Source organism: Denticeps clupeoides, chromosome 19 (genome assembly GCF_900700375.1).
Source record: "Denticeps clupeoides chromosome 19, fDenClu1.1, whole genome shotgun sequence".
Lineage (NCBI taxonomy): Eukaryota > Metazoa > Chordata > Actinopteri > Clupeiformes > Denticipitidae > Denticeps > Denticeps clupeoides.
In genome coordinates, this window is record NC_041725.1 from 6,383,771 (window position 1) to 6,406,141 (window position 22,371).

The 22,371-nt window shown below is 43.7% G+C and overlaps 1 protein-coding gene across 1 annotated transcript; it reads left to right on the top strand.

The window, feature by feature from the left end:
- Positions 1 to 48: 48 nt before the first annotated feature.
- tgfb1a (transforming growth factor, beta 1a) lies at positions 49 to 12,307 on the top strand. Its single transcript, XM_028962639.1, has 7 exons — positions 49 to 1,588; positions 8,233 to 8,493; positions 8,740 to 8,817; positions 9,280 to 9,436; positions 9,664 to 9,814; positions 10,673 to 10,783; positions 10,961 to 12,307. The coding sequence occupies exons 1-7, from the start codon at positions 1,261 to 1,263 to the stop codon at positions 11,006 to 11,008; spliced, it is 1,134 nt and encodes a 377-aa protein (XP_028818472.1). The 5' UTR covers positions 49 to 1,260; the 3' UTR covers positions 11,009 to 12,307.
- Positions 12,308 to 22,371: the final 10,064 nt, after the last annotated feature.

Sequence of the window (22,371 nt, forward strand, 5' to 3'; positions counted from 1 at the left end):
TCTCTCTCTCTCTCTCTCTCTCTCTCTCTCTCTTTCTGAAAGTCACAGATGTAAGACCGTTACCCTCATTTCCTGGGCGGGGAGCTTTCTGCTCTATTAGAGAACTAACTGGAACCAGAAAAAAAGAAGACAAAGTGAGGGAGAGAGAGAGAGAGAGAGAGAGAGAGAGGGGGAAGAAGTCAGCAGATCGACGCAAAATCATTTTGGCACCAGCAAGCTCTGACAAGCAAGGACAAGGTCTGGCAGACGGAGAAGGGGGCCGTGCGGCAGGGTCCGCGCGAGAAGTCAAAGGGCACGAAAGCAGCCAGAAGCTCCCGCTGAGGAGAGGGAGGACGACCGCGGCCCGGGAGGGAGAGCGCAATTCGATCCGTGGGCTCTGCACGCTCGTAATTCCGCTTCACGCCGGCGTCCGTTCACCGACTCAGCCGGGTCTGTGCTCTTCCTTCCTTCGGCTTTTTTTTTTTTGGTGTTAATCTGTGTGTGTGTGTGTGTGTGTCTAGACTGCGTGACCGCTGCCCGTCACGTCCCTGACGGCTAAAAGGTTCCATTAGGAGTTCCTGCTACACAGCGGGTAAACTGTGTGTGTGTGTGTGTGTGTGTGTGTGTGGTAGGAGGGTTTTTCGGAAGAGATAGAAAGTTCTGGTGGCTTGTCGAGGTCTTCTCTAGTGGACAGGTTTTTTAGGAAGTGAAACCGTCCATGTCAGTCACTCCAGTTTCTGTTTGAGTAAGAAGTAAAGAAGGGCCGCTGGAATGCTAAATTAGGTTCATGTTCTAAACTTGATTGCCGCCAAACGCTATCTTGATTTGCCGCCGGGCCGGCGCAAGGCTCCAGGGAGAATTATCAGAGGAAGCCGGGGACCATCGGATCAGCTCGGGAGGGTCTTACTGAAGACGGACAGCCAGAACCTGGTAATCGTGGCCTTAAGCACGGTTCCGCGCTCTTGACCGTTTATTCCCCGGAGCCGGTGGGGGGGATCGGGGGAGCCGGCGTGGGCGCGTGTGTCCTCCTGGCTCGGGGGCGTGTTTGTGTCTGGGTCAGGCCCGGCTGGAGTCTGGGCAGGACAGAGCAGCGCTGTTAGCCGGGATTCCCCACCCCTGCTCCACCCCCCCGGCACGGGTGACAGCCATTAGCCAGGTGCTTTCCAGCAGCGCCGGCACCGCGCACGCAGCGGGGGAATCACAGCCCCCTAAGGGCACGGCAAACGGCGCGAGAGTCCTTCCAGCGGTAGTCAGCGGCGACGGAACCGAGCGGCCGCCGCCATGCGGGCGCTGTGGCTAACGTCGGCGGCGCTCTGCCTGCTGGCCAGCGCCAGCGCCTTCTCCACGTGCAAGACTCTGGACCTGGAGATGGTGAAGAAGAAACGCATCGAGGCCATCCGGGGCCAGATCCTCAGCAAGCTGCGCATGGCCGAGGAGCCCAAGCCGGAAGAGGGGGACGAGGAGGTGCAGATCCCCGAAGCGCTGATCTCCATCTACAACAGCACGGTGGAGCTGGGAGCCGAGCAGCAGGCCAGAGCTCAGCCGGCCACCCCCCAGCAGGAGGAGGAGGAGTACTTCGCCAAGGAGGTGCACAGGTTTGACGTCAAAGGTGAGTGCAGATCGGCACGAGCTTCTGTACCACATTAACTCACATACACCGGGGGTCAGTGGTGGCCTAGCCGTTATGGAAGCGGCCCCGTAATCAGAAGGTTGCCGGTTCGAATCCTGATCCGGCAAAATACCACTGAGGTGCCAGAGAGTAAAGCACCAATCGGGATTCGAACCGGCAACCTTCTGATTACGTGGACTCTTCCATAACCGCTAGGCCACCATAGGCTACCACTATCATTCGCCTATGCACCAGAAGACCCAGGTTCAATTCCCACTTACTACCATTGTGTCCCTGAGCAAGACACTTAACCCTGAGTGTCTCCAGGGGGGGACTGTCCCTGTAACTACTGACTGTAAGTCTGGATAAGGGCGTCTGGTAAATGCAGTAAACGTAACTGTTAATAAAGTAAAAAAAAAAAATAAATACTAGCCAGTCAACATCAAACATTCAGTCAGGACACGGGACTAATGGCCCCGTTCTCAATATAACGGGACTGGGAATACTTCACCAACGTTTGTGGCTGCATTGGAGCATATCGGCAACAACCAAATAAACCTCTCCAGGCGCATTTCAGCGTTAGTACAAGTATTTCACCACAGTTGTGAACGTGGCTCGTCCATTCAGATTTTACACTAATTAGCAACCACATGAGAACCGCGGGGATGGTAAACAGAATTACACGAATTGCCCATTTACAGTGGCGCCTGGCTGAATGTGGGATGACAGATGTAGGACACAGTTGTCCAGGAATGGTTTGAGGAACATAACAGACCTGGTCTCCAGATCCCAGTCTGCTTGAGCATCTGTAGGACACGCTGAAAAAACAAATTTGATCCGTGGCAGGATTTAAAGGATCTGTTGCTAATGTCTTGATGCCATATATAACTTACAGAGGTTATATGGAGGTCATTCGGATGAGTCAGATGATTCTTCAGATGATTCTTCAAATATTTTTATGCCGTTTATCAGACACCCTTATCCAATCAGTAGTATTTTCTAATATATGTGGTCAATTTGTGTAAAAAGCCAAACTGTTATTTAGAACATTTGTCCATTAGACTTGTCCCATTAGAAGAACCATTAATTTCTCTTGGATGAGGTGTTGTTTGCCCTTCTGCTGCATCTGCTGTGATTCACTGCGTTGCTGCCTAGGTATCCGAGGCATTTTTACTGCCGCGTTGGTTGTGTTGATTTGGCTCAGCCAGGTTTGAAACATGTTGTCCACGTTTGATCTCCGTTTCTCCACGAAACACTTGGCTGTTCATCTGCCGCAGCAACATTCTGACTCACGTTTCGTTATGTGCTGCTCATGTGCTTTATTTGCTCCAAGTTCTGAGCATGCTGTTAGATGTTTACCACATATCTTTGATCCTGCAATGGCCAAATCTCCATTTGAGGCCCACCACCTAACCTTCACTTTGCCAAACACCCATCATCATTTTCCACCTTCCTGCCTTTCCTCAGCCACTTCAAAAGCAGGATGCATAAACATCTGGCCCGTGTTGTGAGGTGCTCACCGAGAATAAAAAGGCCCTGAACATGGGCAGCTTACTGCATGTGTGAGATCTAAGAGCAAAGAACAAAAAGAACAAGAGTGGTGGGCTGGAGGAGGTGAGGACAGAAGGCTGACGTGAAGTAGATAGGTTCCTTTCATCTCGGTTTAGGGATCTTTTTTTTTTTTTTTTTGGTTATTTGAGCTCTGAGTTGTCTCTCTATACTGTTAGAGTCCATTATGGGTAAACTCTCACTGGAACCTAACAATAGATGTGTGTGAGAGAGAGTGGGACTACAGTCCACTGTGGGCCGTTCAACTTTATGACCAGGTAAGCAGAAAGTCATAAAAAGTAGCGAGTCCCACAGTTACTGGAATTCCACATTTCTGGGCAACGGGCTTATATGGACTAATTAACATTGGCATTATTTAAAGCATTTGTGGTCATTATCATTACGTGCGATCACTGCAATTTGTGGCTTTTTCAGCCGTGATAGTTGGCTGATGCCTAGGGAAAGCATTTTTTAGTGCAAGACGTCATCCCAAAGGCTCTGAACATGGCACACTGTTTTTTTTTCTCTAGATATTCCCTTGTGAGGAATGCATGAAATGTGCAGAATATTATGACTGCTCAAGGCTATATATTTTTCTTCGCAATAAGTGAAGTGAATAACACCGATTGTCTTCAGTGGCGCCTGTCAAGGTGTGGGATTGATTAGTCACGATGTGAAAAGCTTATTCTGAAAGGAGACTTCAACAATGATCAGAAAGCTTGTGGGGCAGTCAGGGCTCATGGATGTACACTACAGGCCAAAAGTTTGGAGACAACTTCTCATTCAATGTGATTCTTTTCATGAACATTTACGTTGGTAGATTCTCACTGAAGGCATCAAAACTATGAATGAACACGTGTGGAGTTATGTAGTTAACAAAAAAAAGGTGAAATAACTGAAAACATGTTTTATATTCTAGTTTCTTTGCTCTGATTACTGCTTTACACACTCTTGGCATTCTCTCGATGAGCTTCAAGAGGTCGTCACCTGAAATGGTTTTCCAACAGTCTTGAAGGAGTTCCCAGAGGTGTTTAGCACTTGTTGGCCCCTTTGTCTTCACTCTGAGGTCCAGCTCACCCCAAACCATCTGGATTGGGTTCAGGTCCGGTGACTGTGGAGTCCAGGTCTCCACTTTTTGTTAAGTACATAACTCCACATTCATAGTTTTGATGACTTCAGTGAGAATCTACCAATCTACCAATGTAAATGGTCATGAAAAATAATGTATGAGTGTGTGGTGAATGGTTAGCCCCTTTTCTCTAGTAGAGGATTGGTCATGATACAATTGTGTCATGGAAGCATTATACCATAATGCAGCAGAACAATGTACCCTGCTACTCTGCAAAACACTACAAAAAGTTCAAGATGTCCTTAAATTCCCCAGATCTCAATCCGGATCAGCATCTGTGGGATGTGTTGAAAAGACACATCTGGTTTTTCGAGGCCAAGCTCCACATCTCAGAAGATTTAAGAGATCTGCCTTTTGTCCTAATGCAACAATTGACCTTCAGATGTCTCTTGAAGCGTCCGTGCCTCAAAGTGTCAGAGCAGTTCTGCCATCACACAATAATTGGCAATTGTTTCTAATGTGTGATTGTAAAACTGACACTTTCACTTAACTACATAACAGACGAACCTGAAAATGCTAAAACAATGTTTCATGATAAAAGCACAGCAAAAGGAAGGACAAAGAACAGTTGCACAGTTAGCATATTTTAATCCCAATTTACTAGCTGGACCTGGGTATATATCTGATTTGGAAATGCATTCATCTTTTTTGCTAATAAAATTGCATGGTTCATGTAGTTAGTAGGTTCAACATTACATTTATCTCAGTTTAAAATCACCTGAATTTTGACCTCCTGAACAATAATAATTATTTGAATACAGTCATAGTAATAACTGCTCAGTTATGTGTAATGTTCTAACAGTGACAGAAATATTAAGTCAGAAATAAGTCACAAAAATGTACATCCAACCTACATAAATGTACATCCAATCTACAAAATTTTACAATGGTGCTGAAGAGACTAATCTTCTGTATTCAACAAATTCACTTGAAAAGTACATTGTTCTCAACATCAAGCACAATATTGGCCTTCAGTTTGTATGTGTTTTTACAACGAGACAATAAATCAGGCCAAGTGGCCACAACTTGCCAATGTTCACACATGACATTAAGGTGCATAACTGCACACCTGAAAAGAGTTATTATTCCATATCATCTGCAGCGGCCTTATGATGTACAATTTCCTTATTCCCTGAATATCGTTTATCTACAACACTAACACAATTCAAATAAAAATGTATAAAAGACACATTTCACAGATTGTTGTTTATGTCTGAATGGTTTTGCGGCTGGACTATTGCAAATATGCACAAAAACACAGAAGGATCCAGAGTTAAATAATCCTAGTAGTTCATGAAGAGTGTACTTGGTTTCTAAAATAGCCACATTCTCTTCATGAAAAAAATGTGTCAATCAACTAACTTCCTTTTATGGTGTTGCATGCAGAGCGTAGTCTGCTGCTTGTCAACATCGAAGCACCACAGCCTGTATTGGATGAGATATGAAAAATAGCGCTTTAAGTGTTACTTTATACATAATTACATATTAGTAGTATTTTCAGTAGTGTAAAAATTGGCAAGTGTGTTTACACATACAAGGAGTTTGGTTCGAGTTGTTGGTGTCTCTCGTGCCGTACAGTGCAGTATATCATGGAAAGAACAATGCAACAAATGTTACAAATGAAGAAGTGAGATTCCATTCCCAGACAATGCACGATATATATATATATATATATATATATATATACAGACAATCTACAAAAAGAACAGTATGCATAGTGCAGGGACTGAGTTTAGTCAGTGATATTTCATTTCATTTTCCCGGCTTAGCAGGGTACAGGAGGAGAGGAGAAGGAGGCAAGTGGTGGGTGTAGCTTCTCCAGGCAGGTATATTTAAGCCGGCTGGAATCTGGTTCCTCCCGTTGGTAATAACAGTGCTGCTTCTCTGCCTGTCAGGACAGCTGTCCTGAGCTTACCTGAGGAGAAGGCCTCGCATGCACACACGTACATACATGCAGTCACGCACGCACACTGTTGCTGCGGATGGAGAGCAAGTGTCTGTGTGGGTGTGTGATCGTGCTGTTTAGTGTTTCCATACAAGACCTCTCAGGTCCTACAATCCCTGTCAAGGAGCTGACACACCGCAGGCTAATTAAAAGTCCTATTGAACTGTGCAGGCATTCCAGTTAAGAACATAAGTATCTTTCAGTGACAAGAATAAAGAAATTGAATCCCTTCTGGCTTAGCATGTTAATTTACAAAAGCCACCGGGCCGGAGCCATTAAACCATGCGTGGGCTCAGTTCTTGCAAATCGTAACTCATCCTCTGTCCACATTCCAAGAAAATAACTCATTTGTGTTATAGTTTCTGTATATATTAAGTAATCATTGTGTTCCAATAATCCTCCAGAGAATCATTTACACAGATATGAATGACTACATTTTAGAAATATATTTTGAATGGATCTGAGTGGATGGAGTGTTTTAGACTGATACTCTTTCACTAGATAGATAGAAAAGCGCTGAGGCGGTGATACCTGGGGCCCTGGTCGTTGGTGTCCAGTAAAGACTTGTCCTCCAGCTGGGAGGGAAAAGTCTCTGTTTGCTTTCAAAGGGACTAACAGAGCTGATCAAGGCAGACCAAACTGCGGAATAAAAAATTATAGTTTTTTTTCTTCTTCCTCCCCTCTCTGATACGACTTTGTACAGCCTCACTCTCCCAGCATTCATCATGCATGCTCACATGTTCATGAGCGTGCCTTTGTGTGCATTCTTCAATATGTATATATGTGTGTGTGTGTGTCAGAGAAAGAGGATGAGCTGGGTGGGTACTGTATATCGGCGGGTAATTTCAGCCCAGACAGGCTGGGACAGAGCTGTGTGTTTGAGTTTGGGCCAGACCAAAGCTCTCCTCTCAACATAATGCTCTCTTTTATACCCTGACGCTTATCCACGTCTTACCATCAGTTTAGTCAATAACCCCCCCCCGATACCCGTTGTCGATTGGCAAACGTTCTGCCTTTTATCCTCATCCTGCTATTTCTTTAATTCGCTGCTCCCCTATCAGCCTCCCCGCCCATCGCAATGTAATTTAAGGCCAGGTAGTCGTGTAACGCGACACCAGGGCTTTTATGTGCTTCCTTCATGCGTCCATCGTCCCTAGCGCAGCAGTGTCCAGCTAGGGGCCGTGTACTGTGCAATGCGCCGGGCCCGAGAGGCTAATTGTGGCCTGGTTCGCGAGTGGCAGGTGCTGCGTGGTGGTGCTTATTTCACGAGGCATCTGCTATGTAAGTGGCGGTCTGCTCAACAGGTGGGCATCAGACTGTCGGCGCAACGGTACGAAATGGGAGGGGGGGTCGTCCAGCAACAGAGCCTTTTCACATCCCTCAGCTCTCTACCACAGCAGTTTCATTCAGAGAATTTATGCTCACGACACACGTGCAGTAACATTTCCTGCTGAAAATGTCAACTCGGTATACATTTTCTGCACAATAATCATAGACTTTCAGTACACTACTCTTCAAAAGTTTAGGGTCATTTAGTCATTTATGTTCTCATTTTTGAAAGGAAACAAATGTTGGCTGCAAAATGGGTCAACACGTCAGTCGAGGTGTTGTTCATGCTGTAAATGATTCTGATGGTCGGAAATGTCTGTTAATAACTGCATACGTGTAGCAAGGATCTTTCATCAGCAACAATAATTCTTCCGGTGAAACGGAACCCAACCCAAATCTGTCACTTTCATTATTACAAAACCTTTTTCAATGATCTTAGCTGAAAACTGATTCAATTTCCATATACCATATGTTCCATAATCCAAATTTAATTTAATTATCTTGTAGATTTGATACTTTTGATGCTGTGTTTTAATAAAGTCACTAACCAAAGTTTACTAGTGTTGTGTAAATAAAGAGTAGAAAATGCTGACAGTGGGGTAATTGGAACGGGCTTCATTCTCAGGGCGTGTATCCTTGCGCACTGTCGTGACTAGATGAGTAATCATGGCCCTGTCTCTGTGCCTGCAAAAGACAACATCATGAAGAGCCGGATGATGTTCAACGTGAGCGAGATGCGGCGTAGAATCGTCAGCAGCTCGCTGCTGTCCAATGCTGCACTCCGCCTGCTCATCAAGAAGACCACCATCCCAAAGGAGCAGCGTCTGGAGCTGTACCATGGCCTGGGCGAGCAGGCCCGCTACCTGGGCACCCAGTTCATCACCAACGCCTTGAAAGACCACTGGCTGTCCTTTGACATTACTGAAACGATGAAGGACTGGCTGAAGGGCAATGGTACGTGACCTCATTAATTTGTGACATTTGTACTCACGTAAAATACAATGGTGTCAAGATTCGATCAGAAAATGTAATAAAAACTCATTTGAAAAATCCCATTAGAACTGGGACTGACCATAACCTTCATGAGACATACAATGCAATGCTACTGAAATGTATTTCAAATGTAAGAAAAGAAATAAGCTTAATCCGACCGGAAAAGTTCTGGTAAATAAAAACCGGCTGCTTTGTTTTGTCAACCAGAGGAAGAGCAGGGCCTCCAGCTTAAACTCTATTGTGGATGTGGGAAACCCACTGAGGAATTTCAGTTCAAAATCTCAGGTAATACATGCTGGTTACGCCATTCCACAACATTAAATGACAACAAATCATGTGCTGATTCATAGGTCCCTACGTTAACCTTCTATTAAGAATGTGTAGCTTATAATAGAAATTATAAGGTGGTGTTAAATGGTGGCCTGGTGTGACATACCATGCTTATTAATGAAGATTAGAGCATGCATCTGAGTTGGTATTAGTTAAATGGAGGAATATTCAGGCAATGACTATTCCTGTAATGTAAATCAAATAAATGCAAAGCACTCTTTGGAAGCCAGGCCTTGACATGCGAAGCATAAACGTACATTTCAGGAATCAGCACCATGAACAACCTTTCTTTATCTAGTAACTATGCATACATGCTGTAAAAAAAATTGGGTGGCAAATAGGTACAGTTGAATAGTCTGATGGCCTGGTGGAAGACAGAAACTCCATGCGGTTTCCTCCTCTAATTTGTTCATACAGGAATTGACATGGAGAGGGGAGACCAAAAGGTCCTCTCCGCCATGATGCAGAAACCGCACATCCTCACCATGTCGATGTCTGCGAACGGCTCCAGCCAGGCCACACGGACCAAACGGGACACATCAACTGCAACAGCTACCAGTGAATACTGCTCCGAGTAGGTCTTCCTTCTCTCCTGGTCTAGAAAGATCTTTCAGATCATTCTGCATATTACTATCATTTCAAGCTGAGAATTGTTTGACTCTGACCAATTTAAATGGATTTTTCTTTTGGAGTTTTTGTCGTAATAGTTAGGGATAGAGATTGTTTTAGTAGATCGGACACCTGCACCATCCAATTTCAACATGTACCAGACTGAAATGTAATTTTACCCACTTTGCACAGGCGATCGAACAGCTGCTGTGTGCAGAAGCTCTACATAGACTTCAGAAATGACCTAGGTTGGAAATGGATTCATAAACCCAAAGGCTACTTCGCCAACTACTGCATGGGCGCCTGCACCTACATCTGGAATACCGAGAACAAATATTCCCAGGTACCGTCTGTCTGCCCCATCCACCCACATTTTTCGCGGGCCTGCTGGTTTCGAAAACACCTTGTGAAACCAAGGTTATTGTGACACTTTAAGCCGATACTGTCTCTTCGGCTTGGTGTGACAATGCAGGGCCGGCCTGGCCGAGGATTCTCTAAGCACCAGTCTACATGTTCTTTATACAAGAAACACCAATTGAAGGTTTATGTTGCACAAGTGCATTATGCACAGGAAACCCAATCTGCCGGCAGATAAATTGCAGATTTTTGGCAGCATTGCAGAAAGAAAAGAATTAGGTGAAATACATTTTTGAAATCCGATACATTTTCAAGAGCAGTGGAGGGTATCATTATGAAAACCCACACACAGAGAGGTATATGCATACCTGTAGCTATAATACCTTAAGCTATTAAAACACTTGACTGGCGCACTGTTGTCAAAGTGAACTGTTGAAAACCTAGGCCCTCTGTGAGCATCTGAAGGCACTTTGGGTCACATGATGCCATGAAAAGAGTAATGGGAGAGTTTTTTCTTGGGGCCTTCCCTCTCTTCAACTCATGGGAAGGGTTCAGGGAAAAGCTATGGGTGCTCTCTGACATTCTGTAGCTCTCTGTGTTCCATCAGTGCAACAGAGGGCTGGAAGCAAACAGTTTGCATATCTAAGCGTCACCATCTCCGTCTTATCAACACCAGCCCGCCAGCCCCCTTTCATTCCCTCTCCTCCCTTGACTTCTTGACCCTGCTCAATTTATATGCCCTGGAGGGAGGGAGATGTTCCTTTCATTTTTATGCCCCTCCTCTCTCTCTCTCCCATGGTGCACCTCTGAACGGGGTTGTTTTGTGTTTGTGTCTCTCGCATAGATCTTGGCGCTGTATAAACACCACAACCCCGGCGCATCCGCACAGCCCTGCTGTGTTCCTCAGGTCCTGGAGCCCCTGTCAATTCTCTACTACGTTGGGAGGCAGCACAAGGTAAAAGTTAAACATACCCATGGACTTGAAGTGAACATTTGAAGAAGATTTTCCTAATTTAGTGTTATGTAGACTATGAGTCTGTAAATGACTGTCAAGAGCCAAGCAGGGAGGGTCTAGATGGAAACAGCACAAAGGTACTCGGATCCACGTTTTGAATTCCTTTCTCCGTTGCAGGTGGATATGCTGTCCAACATGATGGTGAAGAGCTGCAAGTGCAGCTAAGGACAGATTCATGCATCAACTCCACTGACCGTCCTACAAACACAAGTAGGAAGTGATGGGTTGTGGTCTTCAGAAGAACAACACTGCGATGAACAACCCAACTTGTTTAAACATATACATATAAATATATTCACATTTAAATTAATTTATTTTGAACATATAATTCCAAGTAGCAGTGTACTTTAGAGGGTGTTAGTAGCCACGCCGCCTTGTAGCTACATGTCCAATGAAGATTTGGAATGGTGCTCATGCACATGAGAGAGTGAATTCAGGACTGGGACACATTGTAAAGGTCCACTCCCTACCAAAGGCAGTGATTTCACTGGAGAAGGTCAGGACATTTGCACTAAAAACACTGAAAAGACTAAGGACTCCTCACTGGCTGGGGACAGTGCAGTGAAATGGGATGTGGAAGACAGGAGACGTTCCTGTTGAAGCCGTTCCCGCCCACCCAGAAGAGCACAGAGCTCAGCTAAAGCCTTTGAGAGCTGAGTCTGGGCGATACCCAGAGAGCTGGGTGTAATTCAAGCATTAAAGGAGAGAAGAGCAAGCCTGAATGACGACATGTGTGTGTGTGTATGTGTGTGTAATATCAAAAGCACAGTAATGTGGGCAAGAAGGCTCCTCAGAAGACGTCCTACGTTGTGTGTTACATTTCACACTCCTTTTTTCACACCGGAGGACCAGGTGTTGTCCAGGAACAGACTTCATCCTAGAAAAATTGTCCTGCAGCTAATCTCGGAGCTGGGCATGTGTGAGGAACTTTCCACTTCCCATTGAGATGCCAAGGGTCCTCATCTGGGGACCCATTTATCAAAATAAAAAAAGACTTTTACTGTTTACTTTACACATGGTAAAGCACCTTCAATTTCCAGCATGTGGACTGTTCTGAGCTTCTCCCTTCATTTCTGGTCTCAGCAGTTGATGGGGTTTAAAAGAGTTTATAATGGAAGACTCCATGCTGTTCTCTCCTCCTGGTTTTTACAGGCCCGGAGAAGTAAGGTTTTGCTGTAGACGTGTTAGGTATGCAGTTGCCTTTGAGTGTATTGCACACAGTAGCTTCCAGAGATGTTGAAACATGTTGGAAATGACATCTGTTCTTATATGTTTATTCAAAGGGTCACATCATTTCATTAATTCCACGCTATTTATACACTTTTTTTTTTTTTTTCTTTTCTCCAAATAGCTAGTTTGTATTGGGAATGTGTTTTCAGTATTCAGTACACTCCCGGTGTAAATAACCCTTTTGTACAAAAGGAAATAAAGATTGCGTCTGAGCTTCCATGTACCAGCACCAGACACAGAAAGTTGCCTTGTGAAGTTGGAACGGGTACTGCAGTTTACACGCCCACGTCGCTCACTCACCTGACTGTGGAAAAGCACCGTGGGTGCGAGATGCCCAGGCGAACGCCACACACCTGTTTATCTTGGAGAGGGGCTGAAAGCTGGCAGCGTCGGCCTTCACAGGTGGGTGGGAGCGCTCGGTGTTCCCGGACACACCGCAACCACCCAGAGAACTCTCTCCACCCTTCCCGCCCCCCACCCTCAATTCTGTTCAAGTGACAGGTTTACAGCAGTACCACTAAAGCAAAAAGTGAAAAATAATGAGCTGGGCCAGAAGAGACACTGAGTGGCTGTAATTCCCACCTTCACCAAACAGTTGCTGTGTCTCGGTTTGGCCTCTTTATCTTTTTTTTTTTTTCCCCTCATTCCCTTCCTTTTGTTCCTTTTTCTTCATGTGCCTCTTCATTCTTCATTTCTACTACCGTCCCCACCCCAGCCCATCTCTCGCTTTCTCTCTGGAACACAGGGATTAAAAACAGACCTTTGGGAATGAGAGGAAAAGACCAGCAGTAAAAGTAAATTCCAGATTATTTCGCAGCATACGGTGTTATTTATACAGACGTTTGATTATATTAATTCATATAATGAACTGTTTCAGACTCATCAAAGGACAAACCTACATCCAATTTTAAGTGTAAAAGAATTTATTCAATTGATAATGATCAGTGTGGCTTGTACAGGTTTGTTAAAAAATATCCCTTCGGAATATCGCTTTAAGTCCTCTGTTTATGGCCTTGACTACACGGAAAGTTAAACACGCACAGAGGCAGTTTACACACACAAATACACCCAACGCCAGGATTTACATAAGCCACACGTGGACAAGGGCAGGGGGAAAAAAAGAAGCAAATGATCTCTGCTATCATGTTCCTGGTTTCTCCGGGTATTTCTCCCATCGCTGAGGGCACAAAAGAATGAACAAAAAACCTTTCTATCTAGGTTTAATGCATCTAGTTTGCTTATCTTGAAAAAGCAGCATTTCGAGCAAAAGCAATATAGACTTTGCAATATTAGGAACATCTTGGTCTTTCCACCTGTTTTGTTCTCATGCTCACGAAGATAACACGAAGCCCTGCAGTTGTTAACTGTCACATAAATCTCAGCCAATGTTAATATAAGAGTCCCAGAGGGAAGATAAAGCAGTCGTATGTCTTACACCAGTTCACTCAGCAGGCAGCTCTCTTCACAGCCTCAAGGCAAATGTAAACACGCACTTATGCACACCACACAAAGATACTGTACCGGCAAAACACACACGCACACATATAAAAACACTCTCGCACTCAACCGCGGCGGCATTTCCATTCTGGACTGTTCTGACGACCCTTTCTGTTGGTGTGTAATTTCACCTAGAACACAGTCTTTAATTATGGTTAAAATGGGCGGAGTCCAATGATTGTCTATTGACCTTTGACCTCACACTAGTGAAAAAGCCCCACACTTAGCACCTGGCCTTGTGCTTAATGCCCTGTAGAAAATAAGGCCCTTTGTGTGTTTTCTAACCACCTGTGTTTTGTTATAATGTGAATTATGAAAAGTTGAATTGGTTGTAGGAGTTCAACTAATAAAAAAAGATACAGATAATTGTTAAGAGATATCTCCATCTCAACCAGTACATGCTCACATATATGTTAATGTTCGTTTAGTCCAATCTCTGTAGGCTATTAACAGTCAAGCGTTAGCATCAAGCCAACAATGTTACCCATGGCCTCAGCAGGTGCTATATTGCTGCCTCTCACACAAGATAATGGCAAGTGATTATTGTGAAATCATAAACCTTGGTGATTCATCTCTTCCAGTGTATCATCATTGAGATGTGACAGGGTATGAAATGGGGAAAAAATCTTTTTATATTATCTTTCTTTGACAACATTCTCAACCGATCAAGAAACTATTTCAAAACAAGCTGCAGATTGTACTATATCCTGTAGACTACTGTCTATTTCGTACATTTACATTTCTGGCATTTATCAGACACCCTTATCCAGAGGGACTTGCAATCAGTAGTTACAGGGACAGTTTTAGGGTTTTAGAGCAATTTTAGGGTTTAAGTGTCTTGCTCAGGGACACAATGGTAGTAAGTGGGATTTGAACCTGGGTCTTCTGGTTTTAGGCGAGTGTGTTACCCACTAGGCTACTACCACCCTGTTCACGATGTAACTTGGCACACGGAGCACAAAAAACTTACAAGAACTGTGTAATATATGTAATATTACTATTCAGTGAATTTCCCCATGTAAACTACAGTACTTTTATACTGTAGTGCCTCACTGACAACAGGAAAACATCTATTTTTATTTGTAGAGATATTTGACAGAGAGTTTATGCTTACCGTATTTACGATCAATTGTTACATGTTAACCTTATGCATGTTATTACTGTCAGACTGACGTACATTAGTTCGGCCTTTTGGGAAAAGGTTAGGACAATCTTTGTTCATCTTGCACCAATTGGAAAACTTACAAATCTATCCCAGTTAGCTTGTGATTTACATTTAGCTACAAATTTACATTCACATTAATGGCATTTAAGAGACGCCCTTATACAAAGGAACTTACAATCAGTTGTAGGAATGGTCAGCATAGCAAGGAAAGGAAGCAGGGCGCATAGGCACGACTTGACGGAGACGTGGGATTTTCCTTTTAACAAGGTTACATTATACAGGACAACAAGTAAGCACATCTACAAACATATAAGGACCTGCCGAGGGATGACTTACTAACAGCAGGTGAATACAATTTTGGATAAGGGCAGACACCGACATCTTGCTCAGGGATGCAATGGTTGTAAGTCGGGTTTGAACCTGGTACTTTGTGGCCTTCTGGTTCATATGTGAGTATGTTACCCACTAGGCTACTTCCACCAGCTTCAAAAGCTTATCAGATAATGAACCACAATTTCATGGCACTATAAGGGACATGTTTAGGAAATGTTAGCTCATGTAAGATTAAGTATTTCATCAGGATTTACAGAAATTGACAGATATGAACCAGACTGCTTGCTACTATTCACTATCCTGTAATGGAGAAATGTACCATCAAAAACTTTTTTTTCTGAAATCCAAAAGACAAATTTAAATAATGTTTAAATGGGGCAGCAGTGGCCTAGCGATTAAGGAAGTGACCCCCTAATCAGAAGGTTCAAATCCCGATCCACCAAGGTGCCACCGAGGTGCAACTGAGCAAAACACCGTACCCACACACTGCTCCCCGGGCGCCTGTCATGGCTGCCCACTGCTCACTCAGGGTGATGGTTCAAAGCAGAGGACACATTTCGTTGTCACCGTGTGCTGTGCTGTATATCACAATGACAATCACTTTCACTAAATTTGGAGGACCCCCATAGTGTAGACTAGCAGCTCTCACATACCCGACCAGAACAACATTCTGGATGTTTTCAGTCAATACTTCACACGTACATGTGTTGCACAAGGTCCAAACTCAGCTTTTTCACCTCCATTTCCATCCTCTTTCCCCCCATAATCCGCCATTGAACAAGCTGTCAGTGGACATCACAAACATGGTCACACATATGCTACCAAACCCAATCAGCAGATATTGTGGTGTGAAAAAGTGTTTGCCCCATCTCTCATTTAAATGTTTCAGATCATCATAAAATTATAAATATTGCAAATGGACACCACATGTGTTTTTAAGTGAATGATGTTATTATTTAGGGAGGAAAAAAATCAAGACCTTCATGGCCCTGTGTGACAAAGTCACGCCACCATTAGAAAGAGAAAAGCAACTGGATTTACCCTGACATTTTATGTGTGGTAATTTAACAGAAGAATCAAGAACCAATCAGAATTTGCTTGAATAAGCAAGTACACAGAGTGCTTGAGCAACCAACATGATTTCACTTTCCTACTGGACTGACACTTCTCTGCAAGGTCAATCAGATGTTCTCATAAAAGGAAACCCAAAAGCTAGCGTGCGGTGGGTCAGCGCGCCTCTTTCCGTGGAAAAGCGTTTGTAATCCCTCTGATCTGGACGAGTACAACATCCACAATTACATCTGCTGCAGCAGCTACTCATTAAAAGTGCAGCTTTTAAGTGGAGCTCGTATAACTCATGTCAATTAGACAGTGCAGTGACCTTAATAACATGGCCTGCCCTGCTGATCACACACATGCACACATCTCACACACACACGCACGAGGATACACACCTGTTGTGACTGTCATATACAGCTTTAAAAGATACACATGCTAACTGCTGTCCAGGACATCTGAACCTATTTAAATCACACCTCACAAAAGTCCCCGCATCATTCCCAAAATGGATGTCATCAAGGGGTACAATAATTACTTTTCCCCCCCAAAAATGCAGACCAGTAAATCAAGCAGGATTATATTGTCCTGTATGGCGTACACAGTGAAATGGGACAACGTTCCTCCAGGGACTTTTAGCATGTGTGTTACACCAGAAGATAATTACAATTTCATAATCCTTCTCCGCCGCACAAACAACCCCAATAGGCAATTTACCCCAAAATGGCTATTTTTGGATACTGGATTGACTCACAGTATGTCCTCACTTTTCACAACATGAATCGATGCACACTCATGTTTCGGAGGTAAAAGTTTCTGCAAATGTGCAACATTTGGAATTTATGGTATTTATCAGACGCCCTTATCCAGAGGGACTTACAATCAGTAGTTACAGGGACAGTCCCCCTGGAGACACTCGGGGTTAAGTGTCTTACTCAGGGACACGATGGTAGTAAGTGGGATTTAAACCTGTGACTTTATGCTCTTCTGCTTCACAGGCGAGTGTGTTGATGATGGATTCAGCCGATGTTTCACTCTTAAATAAATGATAATGTAATCCTGCTGCAGGCAGGGAGGGGTGCAAATGAGCCACTGCATGGTCTGAATGTGTGAGGAATATTACGCCCACCTGACCACAAGTACTGAACGTTTGCCGGGGCGGTTCTGGATATGCGGAACCTCTGACAACACTTTCAGGAGACAGACTGCAAGACAGGTCAACCAACATAGGGAGATATTTATTGTATTTTGTATTCCTTTTTTTCACCCTGTGGTTAAATATCCAATCTTGTTATGCTATGCGAAACAAGACATATTAATAGTAATGTTGGAATGACCTGTCATCAAATCACTCTGACTCACCTTGTTTTAGACCCTGTTGGACATTTAAGTTTAAAGCCTTTGAACTGTCATACTGAAATCCTGATGCTGACGTTTGGTTTCAGGTGTGGCACACCTTTCCAAAAATGGCACACGGATATTGTTGCACTTTATGTGTTTTTGTGTTGACTTTATAATGTGTGTGCTGTGTAAGTAAAAAAAAAAGATTATACACTGCACTTTCATATCACATTTTTATTCACATTACTATGCTGATTAACTCACATACTTAACCAATGATGCAGATTCAAATTTGTTTTGGCCATTGTCCCTTTTTGGGTCCTTTATTTCATATTCAACGAAAGCTCAGCATTTTTGAAGGAAAAGTCACAAGAAGGCAGGCACTGTCGCGATTCAAACCCAGGACCTCCTGTTTACTAGACTTGAGCCAACTTAGCCACGGCGCTGAAGTCTTTTTTTTGTTAGCTGATGTTCTAAAGGCCTTTCTCTCGTTGTCTGTTTCTCTCTCTCTCTCGTTCTCTCTCTCTCTCTCTGTCTTCATGCCTGCACCTGATGCCTATCACGGAATTCAGCCATGTCTCGGTGTCTCTCATTTCTCTTGTCTTCCCGCAGAACTTCCCTTTGAAGAAAGCACCTCATTATTCAACACCTTCACACAAAGATCCATTATACGGGATGATAGTGGCGGAATGAGCGAATGAAAAGAAAAGGCATCACAGACCACACACAGGTTTTCTCTTCAGTTGATATTTTATATCACGAAAGTATTTACAAATGACTCAAGATTTCTCCAAAAAAATAAAAATAAAAATTCATATTCCCAATCACACTTCTCTTTCAGTAATTGTTATCACAGATGTCAAAGAGCAAAGTAATGACAACATAAACCATCCCACTCACATCAAAGAGATCAGCAGTGCTATGTGCTGCAAGACAAATGTCCTCTCGACACGTCCTGCCTTTGCTGTATGTTGTGGGATGTGAAATCTGTCCCTCTTTGTATGATCAGCGTGCGGATTCCTGGAGATTCAGTCAGTGCGGTCTGTGAGAAAGTCCAGGGCCTGTGTGTGGGGTGTGTAAGTCGGAGTGCTGTTATTCTTGCGCGGTGTTTGCTGCGTGTTCGGGGCAATTTACAGTTCTTTTGTGAGTCACAGCATGTGTCTGGCCTATGGTGTGTGTGTGTGTGTATGTGTGTGTGTGTGTGTGTTCCAAAACACACTATATCCTGACTCACGCACAGGAACTCAGTGAGATAGACTTTCTAAAAAAAAAAGATGATGGGCAATTATATCTGTGTAATAGCATTCTTGTTCTCTCTCTTATCCTGCTTCCCTCCCTTCCTCTTATTTCAGTTTTTTTCTCCCGTCTTCTATTATCTATCATTCTAGTATCCCTCACTCCACACATGACATGATCATCAAACAGCCACATGTACATGAAAACAAATGACTATGTTAAATGCATCCAGCGTTCACAAATAGCCCACCCCCACAGTTCCGAGGGACATTGCACTGCGGGGGAGTCACAGGGTTCAGGAAATTCCCCTCGGCAGACACTCTAACCCCACCCCCCAACTCTCATCTTCCTTCTCTCTTTCTGCCCCTGGAACCCATGACTGCCAGGGCTTGGCCTCAGTCTGTTGCTCCGAGTCTTTCCACCGGATTCACCTGGTGCACATGCGGACACCAGGCCCAGTCAACAGAGATGTGGCCTCACCCATCGGGCCAGTGGAACCAAACCAGTCGATCCAAATTTGCACAAGGAGGAAGTATTTCTGAGAAGATGTGTGGGGACCTTCCCTTGCCAACGCACACAGTGCGCTCATTTCACATGGAAGGGCTTGATTTGACAGCCTATGACAGAGGGAAAGAATAAATCAGCACTCCAGATGGTCACTCATGGTTATAAATAAACTGGGTGCAGTTCAGTGCTTGAGAAAACAGCAGTTCTTTGTTCATATCTAGGGCATAAAAATGAAAATGAGTTAAAAAAATGTAGCATTGCTTATGTATTACATTATCTCGTATTCAGCTGATGGTCTATTCCTTAGCAAGTTCCTGAAGCTACTCAGGGTTATAGGTCATGCTCGGGACACAATGGCTGTAAGTGTGGTTTGAACTGTTCAGTTGTTTTGGTTCATAGGCGAGGTTGGCTTCCCTGCGGGTAGTGTTCGGGTGCCAGGTAGGCTCTAAGTCCTACCAGAGAAGTCTGACATCCATCAGCTCAATATAATGAAGGGGGGGGGGGGGATCAGCCTGTGACTCCTCTTCAGTGTCAAAAATAATAATGAATTAACACAACTGTAACAGAACAAAAACATACAGGAAATAAAGTAGTTCAAATAAAATAAACAAAACAGCTCAATAACAAATTCGGAAACACAAAACTGTCAGGGGTACCTCTTTTAGAGTGAGGGACGTCTGTCGGGGGGTAGAGAGAGGATAAAGAGGGGAAGTCGTCTGGTATTGCAGCTCCTGGCTGCTGCATGCGCTCTTTAAACGGGTACTGATCACTCAGTAGTGCCTGTTGGTCCAGCCCAGCAGGCCCTGGGCATCACAAACTGGCAGTGGAAGATTCCGAGCTTTGCTTGTAATGCTTATAATGTGGCGTATGCTTACACGAAGAGGGGAAAGTCTACTTTCTCTGTGAAGGATATGGAATTGCCTGTGATTCTTCTCTCTCTACCACAGCTGTACCATGTACCCTTTGGTGCTCTATATTATCCATTGTGAATCAGGAAATAAAATGTTAAACATTTATTGAACTTTTGGGCATAAATATTTTGGGCATAAATTGTTAAACACCATGCTAAAATTACAGTGTATAATTGTGTTGTTCTCCTTGTGGTCTTCTGTAGGTGAAAGTGAAGTCATTGTGAAACACAGCACAGGACATGGTGCACACAACGGAAAGTTGCTGGTGCAATGATCTTCTGATAAAGGCCTGATGGGGTTATGAAAACAGCATTCAGCTTCCGGTAGTAGATACAGAATCTATGATCACAATCATTCTTTGGAACCAGAACCACAGGAGAGGACCAGTTGATATGTAATGGCTCAATGATTCCAGCAGACAGCATCTCCTGAATCTGATCATCCACAATGGTCTTGTTTACAGGGGACATTGTATATGGCTTCTGTATGATGAATGTAGGGGTGGTAACATACATACGGTGTTGTTGGGTTATGAGACCCTTTACAATGCCAGCAAAGAAGAGAAGGCCATTCCTGTGGAATCTTTGCTACAGGAGGACTTTTTAAAAAGTCTGTGCACATACGTTGTTGTTCATGGCCCCTTTCCAATTAATGCCTCAGTCAGCCAAGTTCATCCGTTCCATTCACCCGAAGGTGAAGGTGAAGGTGGCTGGCAAGGTACGGTTTAATGTTCTTCAAAATCAAAGTTACAAAAGCTTTTGTACAACACTCTTTAAAAATATGCAAAATCTCTCATTGATTAATTCTATTGTTGTCTTATAGGTCTGACTTGCTCTGCTAGTTCGTCCAGATAATCATCAGAAACAGACTGGAAGGATGTTTTCAATTCTTCAAAGGTGGATCCATTTGTACTGGTAATTTCCCACCAGTTCCGAACTGTGCCATTCAGGACCGTCCATTCCTAAACAAAGGATGAAGGGCAATAAAAATTCGGCATTTAGATAAATAAAAATTTGGATCTGTACGTAGCAAAGGTTAACTTTAACCCGTAAACTAGAGGTTACCCCCTTTAGATGAGGCAACCTTTTTAAGAGGAGTCTGGCATAATTGATCAATGGTCCTCTGCATCTCCACCATACCCATTTTAATCCTAGAGGTTACTGGTTTTCTTTATGTCAGCAACAGGCAGTGACTGTGCAAGGTCATGTAGTAGTTCAACCTGTGGCTGCTCTAAAATAAAACTCCTTGATTCTATTTTGTTCCATCTCTTCTGTGAACATGGTCCTCAAAGCTTTCATCATGGAGTTCAGGTCTGTTTCCACCTTCTCTTTATTCTCAGACATGGCCGTCCTGAGATGGGCAAGTTGCTCTTGAGTGTTGAGCCTTCGAGCTTGGATTCCAGATGGAATCTATGACGTTTCATAATCTTTGGCAAAGTCTTTATCCTGCTTGCAGTAATTCAGAAAGTTGTTCCCATCCTCCTTGAGCACATTCAGCGATTTGTCTTAATGCCTTGCCAGAAGTAGGAAGACCACTGGGTAAGTCAAGTTTTGGATAAGAGTAGGTTCCTGAAACGGGAGTTCCCATTGACAGGTCTGACACAGAAGACTATAATCCCTGGGTTTATGGAGTTGCTGTTGTAACAGGATGTGTCACAGTGAATGAAGGGAACATCTGCAATCGTGGAAGGGCTTGATGTATGAAAGGATTAGTGTGAAACACATGTACAGTAGAAGGCGCTCTGTGTGTGTGTGTGTGTGTGTGTGTATACTTAAATTGGTATACAACAATACACAATATATATCAGTGAGGACCTCTCGCTTGTTTTTTCAGACCTACACAACACTACCAACACTGTGTAATACACATGAAATAATGCAATCATATACATATTCACCAATTCATAACCATTCAGTGCATCACCATTGCATTTTATACATGCATACATGATACAAGGTCATATTATAGTATTCCAAATTCAGCATTCAATGTCCAATGTGTGGTGCAATTCTTAGAATATCAGGTAGATGGCTGAGTAAATGTTAAAGTTCAAGCCCAATGCAATTCAAGGTCAAATACAGTTCAGGTTTTCAGGTCAGAAAAAGTTTCTGTGAAAAGTTTCAAATCCCACTCTGTAACGTAGTGGCATCCCTGTGGGTGGTGTTTAGGTGCCAGGCTGGCTCTAAGTCCTACCAGAGAATTCTGATATCAGTCAACCTGAATGATTTTAAGAAAAATCTAATCACTACTTA

Excerpts from the sequence above, each read along its gene's own strand:
- tgfb1a (XM_028962639.1), top strand. The coding sequence starts at position 1,261 with ATGCGGGCGCTGTGGCTAACGTCGGCGGCGCTCTGCCTGCTGGCCAGC. Across the intron at positions 9,437-9,663 it reads ACCAGTGAATACTGCTCCGA|GCGATCGAACAGCTGCTGTG; the intron begins GTAGGTCTTCCT and ends CACTTTGCACAG. Across the intron at positions 9,815-10,672 it reads CCGAGAACAAATATTCCCAG|ATCTTGGCGCTGTATAAACA; the intron begins GTACCGTCTGTC and ends TCTCTCGCATAG.